At 36.5% G+C, this 22,393-nt stretch overlaps 1 protein-coding gene across 1 annotated transcript in view; it reads left to right on the forward strand.

Moving 5' to 3' along the window:
* LOC140231699 (uncharacterized) overlaps positions 1-21,540 on the forward strand; it is a 56,241-nt gene extending 34,701 nt beyond the window's left edge. The window contains exons 16-29 of the mRNA XM_072311853.1: positions 5,506-5,619; positions 6,347-6,460; positions 7,059-7,172; positions 8,111-8,224; positions 8,967-9,080; positions 10,450-10,563; positions 11,624-11,737; positions 13,805-13,918; positions 15,781-15,894; positions 16,501-16,614; positions 17,663-17,776; positions 18,430-18,558; positions 19,259-19,457; positions 21,480-21,540. Coding sequence (XP_072167954.1) covers positions 5,506-5,619; positions 6,347-6,460; positions 7,059-7,172; positions 8,111-8,224; positions 8,967-9,080; positions 10,450-10,563; positions 11,624-11,737; positions 13,805-13,918; positions 15,781-15,894; positions 16,501-16,614; positions 17,663-17,776; positions 18,430-18,558; positions 19,259-19,457; positions 21,480-21,540 — 1,643 coding nt within the window. The remainder of the gene's footprint in view (positions 1-5,505; positions 5,620-6,346; positions 6,461-7,058; positions 7,173-8,110; positions 8,225-8,966; positions 9,081-10,449; positions 10,564-11,623; positions 11,738-13,804; positions 13,919-15,780; positions 15,895-16,500; positions 16,615-17,662; positions 17,777-18,429; positions 18,559-19,258; positions 19,458-21,479) is intronic.
* The last annotated feature ends 853 nt before the right edge of the window (positions 21,541-22,393 follow it).

The following is a 22,393-nucleotide window of genomic DNA, read 5'->3' on the forward strand; positions in this document are numbered from 1 at the left end:
ATTTTAGGTGGTAGAAGCTTGACGGTGGATCACGTATTCTTTCCTGGGTTTATATGTGTCCCTAAAAAGGGGCCTACCCAGTCCCGACGTTTTGGCAAGCATGTTCTTGCCGCTTTCAAGAGAATTCTTGCGATCAAGAAAACTCAAGTATGTGCTTGCCATTTATTTGTTATGATTGTTATCATGTATGTCAATATGTATTTGCTTACTAGGTCCTAATGAAAACAGTTGTTGATTACTGACGGGAGAACACTGTATAAATGAAACGAAATAAGTAAATGAATGAATAAATAAATAAATAAATAAATAAATAGATAGATAAATAGATGAATAAATAAATACGTAAATAAATGAATGAATAAATAAGTAAATGAACAAATTCATAAATAAATAGATAAATAGATAGATAAGTAAGTAAATAAATAAATAAACTAGACTTGGAATTTGTCAAGACTGACAAATTAGGTGATCCGATTTTTTTTTTAATCAATGATTCGAGTCCTGATCGCAATAGACATGACCATATACGTTTCATCTGTGTTTAGAGACATTGGCCGTGTGATGTTTGGATTCTCATTTAGAAAAGAGAGTCAGGTCTGCCATCTTTGGTACCAAATTCTGTATACACTATAACGAAGATACAGAATGAAGTATTTTGACCATTGACCCAACTTTGCACAGCCAAGATGGCATCTGAGCAAAAAGTGGTTATTTTGTGAAATGATTCTTGTAACATGGTCTTTACGTGTGCAAAATATGGGAAAGATAGGACATGTATTCACCAAGATACAGGTTGAAACATTTATGACCTTTGACCCTAATTTACATACCCAAGATGGTGTCTGATCAAGTAGTTGTTATTTTATGAAATAATGTACGTGACATGAACTAAACATGTGCAAAATATGGGGATGAAAGGGGCTGTTTTTCTCGAGTTATTGCAAAGAAAGTTGCAGAAAGAAAGAAATATCTCAATACATCGAAGATAAGTTTGATTTCAACCAAGTTTTTTGACGTGATCTCGGCGTCGTATGAAAAATTGGAGAGTAACAGTGACGATAGCCCATAGTCTCAGCTACAACATATTAAAATCTGGGAGAAATTCACCGAAGAGTAAGTGAACTAGTGCTCGATAAAGACCGCCATGTCAATTTTCATTTCCAGAAAAATTCCCTCCCATAGAGATAACACGTAAACTGGTTAAATTTGACAAGGTTACATTTTATCCATTTTCACGAGGTGAAGACATCATCCGATTAAATCTTTGATGGAATAGAACTTAAAGAGTATTAAATTGGCTACAACATACTAAAATCTGGAAGAAATTCACCGAAGGGTAAGTGAACTAGTCGTAGATAAAGACAATCATGTCAATTTTCACATCTAGAAAAATTCCCTCCCATAGAGATAACACGTCATAATGAAGATAAAGAAAGAAGTACATATGACCTTTGACCCTACTTTGCACAGACAAGATGGCGTCTGAGCAAAAAGTGGTTATTTTGTGAAATGATTCTTGTAACATGGTCTTTACGTATGCAAAATATGGGAAAGATAAGACATGTATTCACCAAGATACAGGATGAAACATTTTTGACCTTTGACCCTAATTTACATACCCAAGAAGGTGCCCGATCAAGTAGTTGTTATTTTATGAAATAATGTACGTGACATAAACTAAACATGTGCAAAATATTGGGCTGATAGAGCTTGTTTTTCTTGAGTTATTGCAAAGAAAGTTGCAGAAAGAAAGGAATATGAAAAAAAAATGGAAGATAAGCTTTAATTTCAACCAGGTTTTTGGGCATGATGCCGACTCCGTATGAAAAAACGAAGGGCACACTAACGATAGCCCAAAGTCTCAGCTACAACATACTAAAATATGGGAGAAATTCACCGAAGCATAAGTGAGCTAGTGCTCGATAAAGATAGTCATGTCAGTTTTCATTTCCAGAAAAACTGCACTCCCATAGAGATAACACGTAAACTGGTCAAATTTAACAATGTTACATTTAATCCCTTTTTACGAGGTGATGCCGTCATCCAATCAAATTGTTGTAATTATATATCTGAAAGACCATTTAATAAGCTACAACATATTGAAATTTGGACGAAAATCAACTAAAGAATAAGTGAGATATGCTTGAATGAACTTGAAATTTGATGACGTCATTTTGAAAATTTACTTTTTTTACTTTATTAAGAAATTTGATACCTTTTAATCATTTCTTCAGCATTGCCAACCCATGAAATGACATGTACAACTCATCAGCTTTCAGAATATGTAAAGAAAATGGGGGGTCACCGTCCATCCTGACGAGTAAAATCGGATTTAAAATTGGAAGTTTTTTGGCATTGTTGCGCTGTATATCGCCATTGACGCGCGCGCGGAATTTCAACTTTGACGGACCCGTATGACGTCATTTTGAGTGGGATTGACTTGAAACTTGGTAGAAATATTCCTTGACATTTCAGACATGCGATCAAAGTGAAAAAACGGGAAATTTTCATTGCATATGAGCTGTGCGTGCGTATATGCGCGCGCGTACGCGTCCGTCCGATTTTTTCAATTTTTCAAAAAATGCTCCAAATGGTCTGAAACGTGTGCAAAAAGATTTTGAGCTCGATTGGAGCATACAAATATTTCAACGCGCGCGTACGCGCACGTTTTAATAATAAATATGAATTTTGATAATATGAGTAGAATGCGCTTGACTTGAAATATATGTGACGTAAATTTCATTGAAAATTTCTATTCCATTAATGAGATATGAATGAAAATGTGTTTTCATATAATGACGTCATCGTGACGTCACGGTCGACTGATCACTATGATACATTAGATCAGTCATCTTTGTGGCATGATACATACATGGTATGATTTTGAAATTGATAGGCAGAGGACTTTCTGAGCTAACCTCTGCACAACTTTTGAGGAGAAATAAAGAAACAAACTAGAGATTGTAATTTGTCATCACTGACAAATTAAGGTGATCCGATTTTTTTTTAATCAATGATTCGAGTCCTGATCGCAGTAGGCATGACCATACAAGTTTCATCTGTGTTTAGAGACATTGGCCGTGTGATGTTTGCATTCTCATTTAGCAAAGGGAGTCATATCTGCCATGTTAGGTACCAAATTCTGTATACACTATAAGGAAGACACAGCAACAAGCACATATGACCTTTGACCCACCTTTGCACTCCCAAGATTGCATCTGATGAAATAGTGGTTATTTTGTGAAATGATTCTCGCGATATCGTCTGTACGTGTGAAAAATATGGGAAAGATAGGACAGGTATTCACCAAGATACAAGATGAAACATTTATGACCTTTGACCCTAATTTACATACCCAAGATGTTGTCCGATCTAGTAGTTGTTATTTTATGAAATAATGTACGTGACATGAACTAAACATGTGCAAAATATGGGGGTGATAGGGCATGTTTTTCTTGAGTTATTGCAAAGAAAGTTGCAGAAAGAAGAAATATCTCAATACATAGAAGATAAGCTTTAATTTCAAGCAAGTTTTTTATCGTAATCTCGACATCGTATGAAGAAACGAAGGTCAACTGAACGATAGCGCAAAGTCTCAGCTACCACATATTAAAATCTGGGAGAAATTCACCGAAGGGTAAGTGAGCTAGTGCTCGATAAAGACAATCACGTCAATTTTCACATTTAAAAAAATTCCCTCCCGTAGAGATAACACGTCATAACGAAGATACAAAAAGAAGTACATATGACCTTTGACCTCAATTTGCACAGACAAGATGGCATCTGAGTAAAAAGTAGTTACCTTGTGAAATGATCCTTGTAACATGGTCTTTGCGTGTGCAAAATATGGGAAAGATAGGACATGTATTCACTAAGATACAGGATGAAACACTTATGACCTTTGACCCTAATTTACATACCCAAGATGGTGTCCGATCAAGTAGTTGTTATTTTATGAAATGATTTACGTGACATGAACTAAACATGTGCAAAATATGGAAGTGATAAAGGCCGTTTTTCTTGAGTTATTGCAAAGAAAGTTGCAGAAAGAAAGAAATATCTCAATACATCGAAGATAAGCCTGAATTTCAACCAAAATTTTTGACGTGATCCCGACATCATATGAAAAAACAAAGGGCACACTTACGGTAGCGTAAAGTCTCAGCTACAACATATTAAAATCTGGGAGAAATTTACCGAAGGGTAAGTGAGCTAGTGCTCGATAAAGATAGTCATGTCAATTTTCATTTCCAGAAAAACTGCACTCCCATAGAGATAACACGTAAACTGGTCAAATTTGACAAGATTACTTTCAATCCATTTTTACGAGGTGATACCGTCATCCAATCAAAATGTTGTAATTTTATGTTTAAAAGAACATTAAATAAGCTACATCATACTGAAATCTGGGTGAAAATTGACAAAGGACTAGTGAGATGCGCTCGAATAAACTTGAAATTTGATGACGTCATTTTGAAAATTTACTTTTTTTACTTTATTAAGAAATTTGATATCTTTTAATCATTTTGTCAGTATTGCCACCCCATGAAATGACATGTACAACTCATCAGCTTTCAAAATATGTACAGAAAATGGGGGGGTCACCGTCCATCCTGACGAGTAAAATCAGATTTAAAATTGGCAGTTTTTTGGCATAGTTGCACTGTATATCGCCATTGACGCGCGCGCGGAATTTCAACTTTGACAGGCCCGTATGACGTCATATTGAGTCGGATTGACTTGAAACTTGGTATAAATATTCCTTTACATTTCAGACATCGGATCAAAGTGAAAAAACTGGAAATTTCAATTGCATATGAGCTGTGCGTGCGTATATGCGCGCGCGCGTACGCGTCCGTCCAATTTTTTTAATTTTTCAAAAAATGTTCCAAATGGTCTGAAACGTGTGCAAAAAAAATTTGAGCTCGATTGGAGCATACAAATATTTCAACGCGCGCGTACGCGCACGTTTTAAGAGAAAATTGAATTTTGAGAACATGAGTAGAATGCGCATAATTTGAAATATATGTGACGTAAATTTCATTGAAAAATTCTATTCCATTAATGAGATATGATTGAGAATGTGTTTTCATATAATGACGTCATAGTGACGTCACGGTCAACTGATCACAATGATGCATTAGATTTGTTGTCTTTAGGACATGATGCATATATGGTATAATTTTGAAATTGATAGGCAGAGGACTTTCTGAGCTAACCTCTGCACAACTTTTGGGGAGAAATAAAGAAATAAAGAAGAAGAATAAAGAATCAGTACAGATACAGAAGGTGATCCGAGAGGATACTCGGATCACCTAATAAAGAAGAAGATTAAAGAATCAGTACAGATACAGAAGGTGATCCGAGAGGATACTCGGATCACCTAATAATAGATAAATAAATACACAATACAGACTTAGAACACAATTATTTTCTCGTAGCATCACTTAAAATGAGTAGGGATAAATCCTATTTTTCCTGTTTCTCTGTTTCTTTCATATCAAGACATAAATGAATGCGCAAGCTCTCCGTGCCAGAATGGAGGTACATGCAACGATGAAGTAAACGGCTATTCTTGCGACTGTCCAGCGGGGTACACAGATGCAGAATGTCAAACCGGTAAGAGAAGAAAAGCCTTTACCGTACAAAACAATGTACTTCACAATCTATCTCTCCATAATATGCAAATTTGCAGAAAGCCATACGCATTAATCAAGGGATGAATCAGCAGTACACATGGCAGATTTCAGCCGACATGTTTGTGAATTACAGATCAGCAGTTGCGATCTCACAAATTTCATTTGTGAGAGGGAGATAAATTGAAGAAAAGTCAAAACCCAACTTTCAATCTCAATTTAATATTCGCTGGCAATAAAAAAAAAAGAAGAAATAATGTTATGAAAAAAGCAAGGCTCGATAAATTCAAAGCATCTTTTCTCTATGCACTTTCGATTTTGGGGATAGGTTGGGAAAGTCCACGTGCATATGCATATGTATTTACCTTATAAATGCAATTATGTCGTTACTCATCATCACATGTATCTTGTTGATGTATACGCTTATCGAATTTACTACAAATTTGTTTTGTTTATGCATTGAATATAATTTCTCCTGTTTATTTAATGGAAATGAAAATAAAGTTGAACTTGAACTTGAACGTGTAATGAGTTGTACTTCATTTAAGGCTCTGATTCTTTTCTGTCAAAATCCGCCTTTAACTAAAAATGCACGTGTGGCAACTTTTTGGTGTCTTTAATGATGCAGAGTCTAATCTTAAGAAAGACAAAAATAAAATACGGAGTTAATCGATTAGTGTTACCTGTTTCTCTGTCTCTGTCACATTCAGACATAAATGAATGCGCGAGCTCTCCATGCCAGAATGGAGGTACATGCAACGATGAAGTAAACGGCTATTCTTGTGACTGTCCTGCGGGGTACACAGATGCAGAATGTCAGACTGGTAAGACAAGGAAAACCGATGTCGCTCAAAATAATGTACTGTACCCTGCAATCTACCTCTCTATGTACTGATTTTGAAGAATAAAAAAAAAAAAAACCCAATACACATAGATAATGGCATGGAACAGCAGTAGATCGTTTTGGATTTCAAAGCTAGACGTTTTCGTGTAGAAAACATTTGAGATGACAAGAACAAGATAAGAATCTTTGTTGTAATTTGGTCAGAAATTCATTGAAAATAAAATAAGCCCGAAACTAACTGACGGATTTAATTCAAGTGATGGACAAGGGTACATTCTCGCATAAGAACAATGTTCTCAATTGCTTAACACTCTTGTATGACTCGAACTTTTTACTCTAGAGCAATGGTCACGTTACTTCAACAAGTTACATTGTTGTGATATTACGACTAGGAACTGGTCGAGGAAAGCTGTTGGTTATGTACTCTTCAAGAGATTTGTATTAGCTGCATGATTTAACATGCAGCACGGACCGAAACCGAGACCGAATTATCATAAAACTGTTCTGAAATGAAAACAAAATAAAAACGAACTTAGTCGATTGTTGTTTTTCTGTTTCTCTGTCTCTTTCACATTCAGACATAAATGAATGCGCAAGCTCTCCATGCCAGAATGGAGGTACATGCAACGATGAAGTAAACGGCTATTCTTGCGACTGTCCAGCGGGGTACACAGGTGTAGAATGTCAAACCGGTAAGAGAAGAAAAGCCTTTACCGTACAAAACAATGTACTTCACAATCTATCTCTCTATTGTATTAATTTGCAAAGAACCATGCACATTAATGACAGTGTACATGGCAGACTGCAAAGCTAAAAGCTCTTATGTAAAAATAATTTCATTTGCTATGAAATAGAAAAAAAAAATCTCTGCTTGATTTGGTGTTGAGACATAATGTGAAAATCAGTTTGTAGTAAACACAAGAAGTCGTAAAACTACTGGATGATTTCAATCAACGATGGAGATTAGGGCTCATATCTATTAAAAATGCGAAATTTCTGATATGCCCTTCCAACCTCGAGTCTTCTTAGAAGCATATATTTGTGGCCGTCGGAGAAAAGGGCTCACGACCTGCTTTTGTAGGCGGACATGACATAAGTGAAATGGGTCGATGTTGTCAATCCTTAATTTTTAGCATCCTTTCGAAAGAGCCATTCTTCTTCTACTTTTTGGTAAAGGTTGGGACCAGAAACTGGGAAATGGGAATCAATAGAAGTCTTGCGCAGAATGTACTTGTGAAGTGTATGTCACTCCATCTTAATCTGATAATCCCTTTATAGTGATGACTAGAAGTTTTACATCATCCTTTTTTGTCTCATTCATTGGAAAAAGCAAGGCCTGATAAGAATTAAGTGCTTGCATAGACATTCAACTTGAAAGCCCCTTCTCTTGAAACACTTTGACAGAATTTCCACTTTCCATTATTTAGATGGGTTAGGAAAGTCCGTGTATAATGAGCTATACATCATTTTTTTTTTTTTATAAATCTTAGAGTTCTTTATTTGAAATTTGCCTTCAACTAAAAGTTTATGAGCGGCGACTTTTTAGTAGTTTTGCGATGCAGAGTCTAATCTAAACAAAAACGAAGTACATTTAGGGTGTTGTCATTTTTTCCGTCTCTGTCACCTTCAGACATAAATGAATGCGCAAGCTCTCCATGCCAGAATGGAGGTACTTGCAACGATGAAGTAAACGGCTATTCTTGTAACTGTCCTGCGGGATACACAGATACAGAATGTCAGATCGGTAAGAGAAGGAAATCCAATGTCTGCAGATCTACTTTACTATATATCTCTCAACATCAGATTTGGAAATGAACAATAAAAATACAACATTGATAAATTACAGTATACGTTACCGATTTTAAAGCGAAGCTTCTCATGTAGAAATGTTTACCAGAAGAAAAAAAGAATCTCCTTTGTAATTTCGAACGAAATATCATGTGATGGATACAGTACTAAGCTTACTTCGGAATCTCATGGTAGAGAAACTTGAATCTGTTTAAATAGGCCCTTGGGAATGAAATATGTTTTAAGTGTGGTTTTGTTTCTTTTTCAATTCTACTAAAAAATACAGTAAACTTACATAATCTGAGAGGTTTGTTAAAATTGCAGCCTGAATAAAAAGGCTTCGCAAACAAACTTATTATCTTTTTGTTGACCGATAACTACCGTGGTGCACATACAACAGAAACGCGTTTAATGAATCTTTCCTATATTACAATAAACTGACAACAAGAACAGAGATTGGAACTGGGGAAGGATTTATCAGCTAAATCATCAACCAATACATTGTTTCTACCTCTCCTTGTAAAGACGGGAAAACTTGAAAATTGTGAATCGATGCCATTAGTGCTTATAACCTACATTTCATGAGTGGCTTCTAGGAATAGAAATTTGGTGAAAACACAGAAGGTATTTCAAAATATTTCCTTACTTCTATTAAAGTTGACATCTTTATTTTGGTTCCTGTTTTCACTGTGTGCTAGATATCAATGAATGCACGTCTTCCCCGTGTCAGAATGGTGCCACGTGCAGCGACCTCGTGAATATGTACACATGTACATGCGTCGCAGGGTATACGGGCTATGACTGTGATATGAGTACGTTTATCTCCGAAGCTGCTTCCGTTTTTCTATAGGACATTTTTATACAGCTATCTTTGTTATTTCTTTGCATCTGCCACTCAGACCAATATTTGACATACGCTGTCGACATTTACATCTGAATGAACATCTACGCATTTGGCGAATGTCTCGACATATAGATCAATGTCAGAAAATTTCTTGAAATTTCGGTTTGGCAATTCTTTTAGAAGAGTAAATTTTAAACGCAATTGCAATCAGCTTTAAGTTTGTTACCAAGATCTGAACAGTGAATGTATACCCATCTGATCTGCCTACGTCTTGCCACATTGAAAGGATAAGGGTATTGAATTGCAAGATTTGTATATTTAACATGTGCTGTTACATGATGATGAGAAGTATTTTCTTTTTAAACCATGTACTTAGGCACACAGGGATCTGGAAAAAAATGTTGCACGTTTCGAAATTAATGCATATTCGCTTGACCTGAACTCTTTTGTGTGTTTGGCACATGCATTCTAGAACCAGTCTCATGTTTTATTCTTTATCATTGGTATCCAGATATCAACGAATGCTCAGGTGTAACATGCCAAAACGGAGGGACTTGTGTGGACGGCATAAACAGATTTGAGTGTGTGTGTGAGCCCGGATTCACAGGGACTTACTGCGAAATGAGTAAGTGATGTCAGAGACACCTCATTGATAGATCTGAAAATGTTAATCTCAAGTTTAAACTCATATGCCCGAATTTACAAAGGAGGTACAATTTAAACCATGGTTTAAACAATGTAGAATTTGTTTGAAGCGCATGGCCTATTTCATCAATCAGTCATTTCGTCCACGACATGGTCATTTCGTAAACGAAATGAACATTTCGTCAACGAAGAACTATCACAGATTGTCGGGAGATAGCTCTGTAGTCTTGTTGATGTAGACACTTATCTAGAAGTTAGGAGATCGTTGCTTGCCCATGTTTTATTTTTTATCATGGCTACTACTAAAACACTGAATTATCGGTATTTATCTACTCGATGAGGGGAAATTTGTCAATTAGCTACAATGATGTACAACTTGTTTTCTCCCGGCATTGTTAATCAACGATAATTAATTGTTAGTTATGATTTCCTAGTTGGCGGAGATAAAGACCTTAGTGATGATATGACTCGCGTAGAACCATGCAAGGCAATCAACATCCTTTGACTTTTGAACGTAAATATATAACTACGAATAAAATTGCATGCATTTGTTGTTGCTTTACTGGGCAAGGATCAGCGATACTTGCCGACTTTCATGATTAAGATGCGTATGCAGAAACTATTCATGTATGTGTATTTCAGTTTTAATATTCGGTCAATTCTTGCTGCTTTGACGTGGCGTTTTCATTCAGATATTGACGAATGCAGCAGTTCCCCGTGTATGAACGGAGCCACCTGTATGGATGAGATTAATGCGTACTCTTGTGAATGCCTTCCGGGATACGATGGACCCCTCTGTCAGAACGGTTAGACGCTGTTTCAGTGTTGTTAAAGGACAGGTTCACCTTCATGAATGAATGCAGCAATATTAGTGGAAAACATAAATGAAAGTTTGAGGAAAATCTGACAATCTTTCCAAAACCTATGAATTGTTGGATTGTAGTGCTGCCGTTACCACTGATTACTTGATAAGAACGCAACTATAATGTGCGCTGTCACAAATACGCAGAATTGTGGGATATAAAGAAATATATAGACAATTTAACATTTTTCCACACATTCCCCCCACTTGTTACTAATTCATGAAAAAGGGTGATATCATTCCCACTGCCTTCTGAAATAGGCAAGTCATGTGCTCTTTTGTCATGCGAAAAGTATGAAAATTATGTTGAATGGGTGTATGGGTATATAGTATTCGTTGCTTTCATCTCATGATGATGATGCTTATATACAAACATAACTTCTTCCTATCCCCAAAAAGTAACTACTGCTCTTTAAAGAATTTGGGAAATATTTACATCCTTGCATGGACAGATGATCGAGCATAAGTTTACGTAAGTTTCTCCCTTCCCTTGCCCCTCAACGAGACATCAATGCAAGATCAGAAATCCTTCAATTTATTGCATATGTAGGGACCGTACTGACTATAATGAAAGTTAATCGCTATGTCTGCTTATGTTCTTCCGGATATACGGGCATCAATCTTATTACTAGTAATTACGATTTCCTAAAAGGCATTTACAGACTACGCACAGCGTTAAGTATAACGAATCACAGACAATCATTTCAACTGGCAAGTCGTGAAAGCGTTAAGTGTCACGCTCTTCCAAAGTTAATAAAAGATGAACACACTGTATAAGAAATGTTCCAAATGTGAGAATAAAGGACAAAAAAAAAAAAACATTTCAAAATTGTTCATTTTCTAGTGAAATCTTTACACAAGATCTGTTCATGCGATCGATTTTAAGTCGGTCATTGATATCATTCAAGACACAGGTGACACCTTCTAACAAATCTGTCATGGAAAGTGAATAATGTAACGAAGGCCGATAATAAAGTGTTCCTAAATATTGTATTTTATGGCAGATATTGATGAGTGTCTCCCCGACCCGTGTCAAAATGGCGGCACCTGCAATGACTTAGTAAACGGCTACACCTGTACCTGTATTCCGGGATACACCGGCGATAACTGTGAAATAGGTAAGATAAGTTTGCGTGTAGCGAATATTTGACAAAGGTTATTAAGGATGTTGGGATGTCAGCGTAGACGGAAAATGTTGTGTAAAGTAAGTTAGAAAACACGGGCATTTGCTGGAAGTGAAAATATTTCCCCTTCTTACCTGGGATTACCGTGTTTGTGCCAGATATGTGAACAGATTCACATGACGCTGACTGATTGACATGAATTTTTATGCTGTCCGAAAACTTTACGAATTTTTGTTTCGACATCTTTCCATTCTTTTGACGCACGAGAATAATTTTGGACCGTCATTTCATTTGTATCTGGACTTTCTACGAAGATCTCAAAGGAGTAAAAGGCAATTGCATTGGCTGCCATCAAATTGACTTCAAGATTTTAATCATCTCTTTCACCTGTCAATAGGCTTTATGCTGTATGTCGAAGTTTGGTCGCTTTTCATCTTGTCTTATTCCCTCTTCTCTCTCTTATGTGTTTTCCCTTTATTTCTTGGTTTTCCTTTATCCGATGTGCATGGAAACAATGATCTATTATTTTTGTGATATGCGCTGTACAAATATCGTTTATTGTTATTACCTGATGCCTACACCTAGCCATATTGATAAAGAGACGTTGACCTACGTAACTAAAATAAAATAAAAAAAAGGAAAATAATAGTAGATAAACAAAATACATGAGGTTACATCATGTGAGGTTTATTACATAGAGGAAGTAAAGTAAACGAAACGCACGGTGCCTAACTCTAAGTTACACGATATGAAATTTTCTATGTGGTACATGCATTTTTGATCATGTCTAATGTTTTGTCTTTGTGTTTGGTTTCCAGACATTAACGAATGCGCAAGTGTCGTGTGCCAAAATGGCGGGGTCTGTGTGGAACTCATAATCAACTCCTTTGTGTGCTCTTGCGCACCCGGATTTAGTGGAACATTTTGTGAATTCAGTAAGTGATGTCGAAGACATCTCGCAGGTAGATCTGAATGATTTAATCTCAAATCTAAGTAGAAAGCAAACTAAGAGTTAAATCCATATCTCTGTGACATGAATTTTAAGGTCTTTAATTTTGAAACAGCGATATGTTCGCATGATCTGTGAAACATCAGAGATCATTATGTTCTTTTGTTAAACCTAAGGCATAAGACTAATAAAAAAAATACAGGACTCGTGGGATGATTTCATAATGAGTGTCTTGAAACAACTTTTCCTGACTTACGTAGAAATGACGTTTATTGAGGGATGTTTCATGGCCTGGTTTGTGAAAGCTCAAAGGCCTACTGTGTCTGTATTCCATTATTTCTCGAAAAAAATTGATGAACTATAGCCTACCATCGCCAATTCTAAACAAGATGTGCCAACTGTTTTGATTTAATTCAGTTCATTTTTTCTGCATTTCGTTTTCAATACAATGTATAACAAACTTTGACAATATGTCATAAATGAATTGTTCCGACGCATTGTGGAGTATTAACTATAGGGAGAAATATATACAACAATGTAAAACTGATTGTAAATTGTACTGTACAATGCTATACAATTGGACTAGGAAGATGGCATGAGATACACTTATTTAGTATAATGATATGAAATGAAATTAAAATACAAGTCTGTATCGCCATTCACGACATAGTGAATACTTAATAGAAAATAAATCTATAGTTAATAGTCACTTGTTTTGATGCTCATGGTAATGTCATGTTGCTGTGACTCCAGGACCCTGTTTCATAAAGCTGTTCGTAATGTTACGCATGACATTACAAACGACTGAAATATCAAGCGCCAAACTGTGTACCCATTGTTTTTCCTTTAACAGAGTACCACAGTTTGTCAAAATTTCATTTACATTGGGGCAAAAATACACTTTCAACTTAAAACGTGTGTTAATATGTAGAAAAATCATTGTCAGCTGCAAATTTCAACTTTAGCTATTGAAATTAACAATGTATATGAGGAAACCCACTTGGCTTGCCATATTTAAGTCGTTCGTAAAGTCGTGCGTAACAGCTTTGTGAAAACAGTGCCCAGGAGCAGTAAATCAGTCTCATGAAACTTCGTTTCTATGATCTGCACAGATGTTGATGACTGCGAGAGCGATCCGTGTCAGAATGGTGCCACGTGTAATGATGGCATTAATAGCTACACGTGCGATTGCGCCCCCGGTTTTGAGGGTGATCAATGCGAAATCGGTAAGTACATAATCAGTGCATTTCGATGCCTTCACATGGCATCCAACCACTGAACTCAGTTCAGTGGGTGATTTCAAGTTCGGTGCTAGTGCTAGTGCTTTCTCGGCACTAGCACCGGCGAATAAACCGAACATGAAATCACGTCGGTGTGGGGAGTTGACCTGAAAATTATGACGTATTTCCGGTTGCTGGTGCTGGATGCTGGGCTAGGTGTTAAAAGTCGTCAGCTGAACTGAGCTCCGCCATTTGTGTTAGCGATTTACCTGCTTTTTCGCCATTGACTAACACGAGCCCAGAGATGATAATTTTCGTCATTTCAAGTTCGCGGCTCATGTTAGCGTTGTTATGCGAAATCCACATTCAGGTCCATAAGTAGATATTCGTTTTACGTGCAAAGTCTACGCTAATGCAATGCTCGCCCACGTAAAAGAACACTCTCGACATGGATATATGTATCTTAGCCTAAGAGCAAAATTAACATAATTGTATATTAAAGAAATGATAAAATTTGTGGCATTTTAATCAGTTATGTATCTAAATCTAAGCAGTCATGATGGATACATCTTTTTAATATGTTAACTTTAACTATGCGCCATCACTTTTTTTTCGTCGCGCTATTTTCCCGCGGAGCTCGCGGTGCTGTGATTCCAACACCATGCACTGGAGATCGATAATGTTGATCGGTATCGCCCTTAATCTGACCGTCGGTGTTGGAGCTAGATTTAAGGCTGTTATTTTGGGATCTAGCACTAGCTCTAGCACTAGCACTAGCACCGAACTTGAAATCACCCAGTGTATCCAAACCAAATCCAAACCCATGGAATGGGAGCGCGCGCACGCGTGCCTGCGTGTGTTGGGGTGGAACAAGCAAAGAAGTTAATTGGTTTCTTCCCGTAATGTGGATGTCCGAGTTTCTGTTCTTTGTGATAACTTGCATGGTCAGGTGCATATAGAATGAATTAAAATAAATCAAGTCTTACATAATTATATAGAGTGCACTTATAAGAACACGGTTATGACGAAATTTTGGTTACAACAAAGTAAAAATTCATCCCGCAACCTTATCCAATCCATGTATTTTTATTGTTTATTTGTTTGGTTACAACGAACTTTCGATATAACGAAAGAGAACTGCATGTCCCAAGGACTTCGTTGTAACGGGAGTCCACTTAAGCTGATACAGTTCCATTATGAACACTTTTAATTGATTGAAATGACTAATCTGCATTTTACGGATAGAAAATGTTATATCTTTCTTGCCAGCTGGCAGGTTACAACAAATCCTAGATGCTGTTAATCAAACGAAGTTGACATTTAAGGCTTCAATTTGATACAGAGCCATGCGTCCTCACTTATGCAATACCCTGAAATGAGTCGAACGTGGACCAGAATTTCGACTGCAACAAAGAATTGATCGAAAAGAGTGTCATGACATAATGATGAACGGCGAAGCTCTTTTAATGTCAACTGCACTACAGATTTCGTTGTGCCTACACACACACACAAAAAAAATGAAAACTCCATTTCTTTTTCCCCCTCAGAACAAGATAACTATCACTCATGATAATGTAAATAATCGCACTAGAAAACCAATGAAGGATAAAGAATTAATTTTTTACCCTAACAACTTAACAGGGCTGCACACTTACCCATTTTTTTTTTCTACTGGTCCGAGCGGTCTGTCCAACCAGTAGGTACCTAGTTTTTCCATATTTTACTGGTCCATTCCAGAAAAAGTTACTGGTCCGACAGTGATTTTTACAGGTCACGGACCAGTGGACCAGTGCTAGTGTGCAGCATTGCTTATGTGGTATTTGACATTGCAATATATTTGATTATTCCTAATTTCCTTCTTTCGCCAGACATTAACGAGTGTGCCTCCGACCCCTGCCTCAATGACGGAAACTGTACGGACGGCATCAACATGTTCACCTGCCAGTGCACCGCCGAGTGGACGGGTGCGCGCTGCGAAATAAGTACGTCCACAGAATGACGTCGCTCCAGTCAAAACATTGATGAGATGTAACAACAATGCGGTTAATTGTTTTTGAAGAATTGACCAGGAAATTTGAAAAGAACTATATTTGAGCACAGCTATTCAGACACTTTTAGTTCCAAAATTAATAACAGTTTCTTTGCTGTAAAAAAAAAAAGAACAAAACCATAAAAATATTTGTTGGACTTGTTGGAAAGTATGAAAGTTACTATTGGGCTTATCATCCTGGTAAGCACATGACACTTAACATGAAACTGATGAAATATTTCAGCACTTTTTTATCCTGCGTCAGATCTCTTGCAAAACTCTTTATATAATGAAGAAAAACTAAACACCATTTCTTATTATGTTCTTCATTGTGTTTCTTGACATTCCTGGGTGATATTTCAAAGAAACATTCCTGTAGGTTCTGACTGCGAGTCGTACTAGATTAGCCATTCTGGTAACCCTTTGTTAATCATAATGCTTCTATTAGTGTAAAAACCAAACGTTACAGCCAAGGATGGTATCAATACCAACACACTGAGCATCTCGTGAAAAGTTTCAACATTTTTTTGTTTTGCTTTGTTTAATCCGGCCTTCAAAGGTCTCAACGCCTGTCGAAGTGACCCTTGCCAGTATGGCGGGACTTGCCAAAACGTTGGAACTACCTATAGGTGCTATTGCGTTCCGGGATATACTGGTCAAAACTGTGAAATTGGTGAGTCACCATAACATCTTAACTCGTGCCTTTCAATTTTGTTATATCTTAAACATGTTCTACAGCTCTTTTCTGACTATTCAAATTTCTCACGACGCCTGATGATGAAAAAGAATAGCAGTCATGTGTATCATATGAGGCTTCTTACTACTTTTGAAGTCTCTCTCTCTTACTCAGTAACAATGCAAATTTATAAGAGAAAAACTGAGTAAATATATTACAATTCCACTGAGATTCGAACCCGAGATCTCCGAATTCCTAGCCGGTCGCTCTACCGACTGAGCAACAGAACGCTCTACTTTTGCAGTATTGGTCAAAGAAAATTCTCAATGCTCGTGTGGTCAGAAGTTATTGTATGTATAGTGTGTGACGCACATACGCCAACAACCTCACACATATACATTAAAGTTACATAAAAAGAATGTAAATCTACTTGGGGATAAATGCGAGGATCACCGCAGTGATTCAGTTTTTGAATAAACGGAAACAAAGGGAAACTGACCAGAAATGTATGCAATTCATAAGTGAAAAAGTGGGCAAAGAAAACGGGATTCCAAGAGAAATTCCATCTCCACAATTTTTTCACTTATGAATTACAAACATTTCTGGTCTGTTTCTATTTGCGTTTAAGTAATATTTATCACACAAACGGACGTTTAGTTTAGCATGATTTAGCATTTTCCAACGATTCTATAGGCTTTAATTAACCCAAAAGCTTGTAAATATATTCAAAGGTTTGATTACATTACAAGAATCAAAACGTTTGACAATCCATGAAATGTCTCTGTACATAAACATATGTATAAAATATTATTTGTATATAAATACGTGTCTGCGTGGGTGCGTGTAACAAAAATTGCTGAAATTATAAGACGGCCAAATCAGATCAAAATCAAATCAAATCAAATCAAAGCAAATCAAATCAAATCAAATCAAGTCGAATCAAACCAAATCAAATCAAATCAAATCAAATCAAGCCAAATCATATCAAATCAAATCAAATCAAATCAAATCAAATCAAATCAAATCCTTTCTTATCCTGTCTTAGATATCAACGAATGTTCCAGTCTACCATGCCAGAATGGAGGGAGATGTATGGACGGCCCAAACATGTACTCGTGCCATTGTCTAGAAGGATTTACAGGGCTGAACTGCGAAGAGGGTATGGAATGAGAAACCTTGGTATAAACAGACTGATGAACATGAGTAGAGAGAGTAGCACGCATGTGTATAGTTTTCAGTTGTGTTTAGGATCAAAGCCAAAAGTAGCTGACTTAGATAACTTATGTAGGCACAAGTGCTTATCACTCCACATGGACACATGCGTTTAATAGTGTTTGGCTATGAAAGTCGAACTATTCAGCAGTAGTAGAAAACTACACGTTCAGGTCTGATCATGTGTCTCTTGTGTAGGCGACGTGACCCGTATACATGGTATAACGCAATAGATCAAGTCGTTTTCTCTTTCTCTGTACCCTTTTGAAAAGAAAGACTCCGATCAACGTGATCTATTGAGATGTCGTAAATTTTAGTATTTCATTCATGCGATATAGGCTTATTAACTGTTCCAAAAATGTCCAGAATAAGAGTGGACGTGGCGCTTGTAGAATTCAGAGAACAGGAACAGCAACCTTGATTTGTTTAAGCCTTTCTACCAGTGAAGAAACTTGAAGCAATTGCTTATCACACCTACTTTATATAGTGTAACCTTACCAAATCTTTCTCAGGTGCTGTGAAGGGTAGACATTCTGACAGATATATTCATTAAACCACACTGTACTTCTTACTATGCATTTTTTTTTTTTTAACGTCAAGTTGGATTTTGTGATCTGGATGGAGAATGGTATAACGAGTGTAACGATCGAATCACACTCAGCCGAACCTCCACGGGGATGCTTCTTGGAATGCACCACAGCAACGCGGAGTTAATCACTGGATACTCAGGTTAGAAATAATTGTCCGCCTGAATTTTCCTAGACCCGATGTAAATATTACGTGGAAACAAAAAGAAAAAAAAAAATGTTGTGGGGGTGCTGTGGCATAGTGGATATAAAGACTCCCGATTCCCAATTGCCAGGAGGATCCGAGTTCGATTCCCACCCGGTGCTTACGTCCTTGGACAAGATGTTTTTACCTTCCATGTTCCTCTCGACCCAGGTGTATAAATGGGTACCTGCCAACGCTAGGATAATGACAATGGCAGATACAGCAATGACAACACCGAAGAGGCTAGCCTGGATGAATAAGACCTTACTATTATTATTATTTTTATTATTATCATCATTATTATTGATATTATCATTATCATTACTATAATAATGATTATTATTTATATCATTATTATTATTACTATTGCTATTATGGTTATTATTATCATTATTATCATTGTTATTGTTATTATTATTATTATTATTATTATTATTATTATTATTATTATTATTATTATTATTATTATTATTATTATTGTAATCATGGCCTATCATGGCAGCAATTGGAATTCATTGTACTCATTTTAACCATAACAATCTGTTCCATAAAACTGAGGTACCAAGTTAAGGGTGTTTGTGTTAAATTTGATTTATTTGTGTGAAACACTCGTCTAACACCGAAACCGAATAAAATGCATTCTTTTTTTGGCTCACAGGGGCAGACGTCTTAGTTGGGTTCGCCGACACAAGCTGCCACTTTCCTACCTTTGGCTACGTGGTCAGTCGAGACGACGGTGAATCGACCACCTCGTGGACGGGCCAGTGCCACCTGTGTGACGGGGAGGAAGTCCTTTACACCACGTGGACCAACACGCAGAGTGTCAACACTTGCTCTGAAATCAAGAAAGCTACGCTGTGAGTTTATTCTTCATTTCATTTCATTTCATTTATTTCCACTTAAATAAATAAATAGATAAATAGATAAATGAATAGGTAAATAAATCAATATATGAATAAAAAAATAAACAAGAACAACCAGCAATCAGTAAAGTTAGGGAGTTTGGCTGAAATAAGAAGGACATTTAGAATTTGATGAAACACAAGATTTGATTTCCTACAGTAACAAATACGGAAGCTTTTATACACAAATCTTTTTGGCTTTTTATAAAAAGTATTACTGTACTCCTAGCTGCACAGGTTGGTCAGTGACGTAACAAAGAGCGTAGTTACGCGCACGCACGACCCATCATGCTTTGATCTTTTCATTGTAACTTCAAAGAAGATTTTATTTTAGAAGCGTTTACCTGGTTATTGTTGTATTTTTATGCCTCCGCCACGAAGTGGTGCCGGAGGCATTATGTTTTCGGGTTGTCCGTCCGTCCGTCCGTCCGTCCGTCCGTCCGTAATGAATTTTGTGGACAAGGTAACTATCAAAGCCTGTTGAGGTATCCTAATGAAACTTGGCATGTATGTGTATTAGGGGGTGAAGTTGTGCCTATCAACTTTTGGGTGCACATGCTCAAGGTCAAAGGTCAAAAGGTCAAGGTCAAATACATAAAATTTCACTATTTCCACCATATCTATTAAATGCCTGAAGATATTTTCTTGAAACTTAGTGTATACATGTATTACCCAATTAAGATTCTCTGTCGAAAGTTTGGGTCATGAGGTCAAAGGTCAAAGGTCAAAAGGTCAGGGTCAAATACATAAAATTTCACTATTTCCACCATATCTATTGAATGCCTGAAGATATTTTCTTGAAACTTAGTGTATACATGTATTACCCAATTAAGATTCTCTGGTGAAAGTTTGGGTCATGAGGTCAAAGGTCAAAGGTCAAAAGGTCAAGTAAAAATATTAAAACTTCTTTTTTTTCTCCATACCTTGGAAAATTGTTCAAGGTATCTTCATGGAACATAGTATATACATATACTGACTGGAAGTGATTATCTAGAGAATGTAGGGTTCATGGGGTCAAAGGTCAGGGGTCAAAGGTCAAGTGCAACACTTCAAAATTTTACTTTTTCCCTCCTATCATGCAATGCCAGCAGGGTTATTTTTTTTACACTTGGTGTATGCATACATGTGTAACCTAATAGAAATTCTCTGGAAAGTTTTTTTTTTCTTCTTTTTTTTGCCTCAAAGGTCGAAAGGTCAAAGATCAAGTGAAAGTGCTGAACTAACTTTTTCCTCCATATCTCGGAAGTGGCTCAAGTTATCTTGAAACTTAGTACATATTATGCATGTTCTACCTGAAAGTGATTATCTTATGAATTTTAGGGTCAAGGGCCAGATGAAAATGATAACAATTTACTATTCAATTCAGAAATTGCACTTTTTCTCCACACCTGTACCTTGAAAATTACTCAATGCCTAAATGTATGAATGGGTCAAAGTCGAGTTAAAGTCCTTAAATCCCTAGATACATGCTCTCCTATTCATCCAATTAAACCTAGGTCAAGGAAGGTGAACATTCAACACATTTGTGACAAACTTGTCATTTCAATATTTTGCCAATTTTGTGAAAATGTAATCACACATTGTCCACATGTACTATCTAGACCTATTGGGAAAATCATGCATTATGGCGGAGGCATACCAGTCGCCAAAGCGACATTTCTAGTCTTTTTTTTATATTCTTATTTATATTCTTTTTATATACTTGCATGTAACATTGCAACTCTTTTCTCTTGTTTTTTCTCTGCATCCGATCTGTGATGGTATATGACAAAGTTGGTTTATTAAACTTTCCATGTGTTTTTACTCGTTTGTTTATTTTCTTTAAAAAAAAAATATCATTTCGGGTCATATTTGTGCCTATTTCAACCTATCGTTCGCAAGCCCTGAAATCTGTAGCAATAGTTCACTTGTTCCAAATGAAAAAGATGGAAGAGGGAATTTAATTATCTTTCTGTTGCTCGTCTCACTTTTCTGCAGGGTTGGACAAGACAAGTGGACACGATACCGGCAGAGTCAGGCTCCCCGCGTGGATCCTTAACTGTCTAACCACTTTTCCTCACATCAGTGTATATGAATACACTTTTGCAATGACTTTTACAATTTTATCTGTAATGATCCTCAAATTGACATAACTGTACTTATTAAATTCAATTCAATTCAATAGTTTATTTATTTCCATCATCAAAAAGAAAAGAAAAAGTTGACATGATCCAAAGTGATACTTAATATCGAGTAGCTTCATAAATCATTGTCTTCCTCTAAAACCATGTATACTAATTCATAGGACGTACAAGAACCCTGAGACATACACTGTGATTCATTTGAGAAAGTCTCATTTTAAATGATGTTAATATTTTTCATAACGTTTGGATATCAGCAGCTGACAACTTCAGGCTTGCGCGAGATGAACAGTGATTTTTCTTGCCACGACTGTTTGCCCAGTACTCTTGAAATTTAGTTAGAGTTGTGCATGTCTGACTTCTGTATCATGTCGTATGTTTTATAAGGGAAAGTGAACCAGTATACCACAATCAGTGGTGTGAGATGAACGATTTAGTACGGACAAAATGGCAGAAGTGGCTATCATTGTACGTAAGTGGATGCCGAAGAAAATTTACACTTTCACTTTCATGGACTTTTTTTCAGATATGTCACAGTTTGGCATAAATAAAAGTTTGACGTAAATCTAATTTTCACACAGTCACCAATCTATGTGCAAAGAGGAATGAAGCAATCTTCCGATGTATATCCAGGCTCTGTATTTATAAACAAGTCAAGATTACCATGTTTTATGGAATGATACGAAAATATTGGAATTGATATGGATGTTAAGCTCAGGCGTTTTTGTTTTTTATTTTTGTACATTTGTATATTTCAACTTTGATTATAAC

Source organism: Diadema setosum, chromosome 8, assembly GCF_964275005.1.
Source record: "Diadema setosum chromosome 8, eeDiaSeto1, whole genome shotgun sequence".
NCBI classification, from domain to species: domain Eukaryota; kingdom Metazoa; phylum Echinodermata; class Echinoidea; order Diadematoida; family Diadematidae; genus Diadema; species Diadema setosum.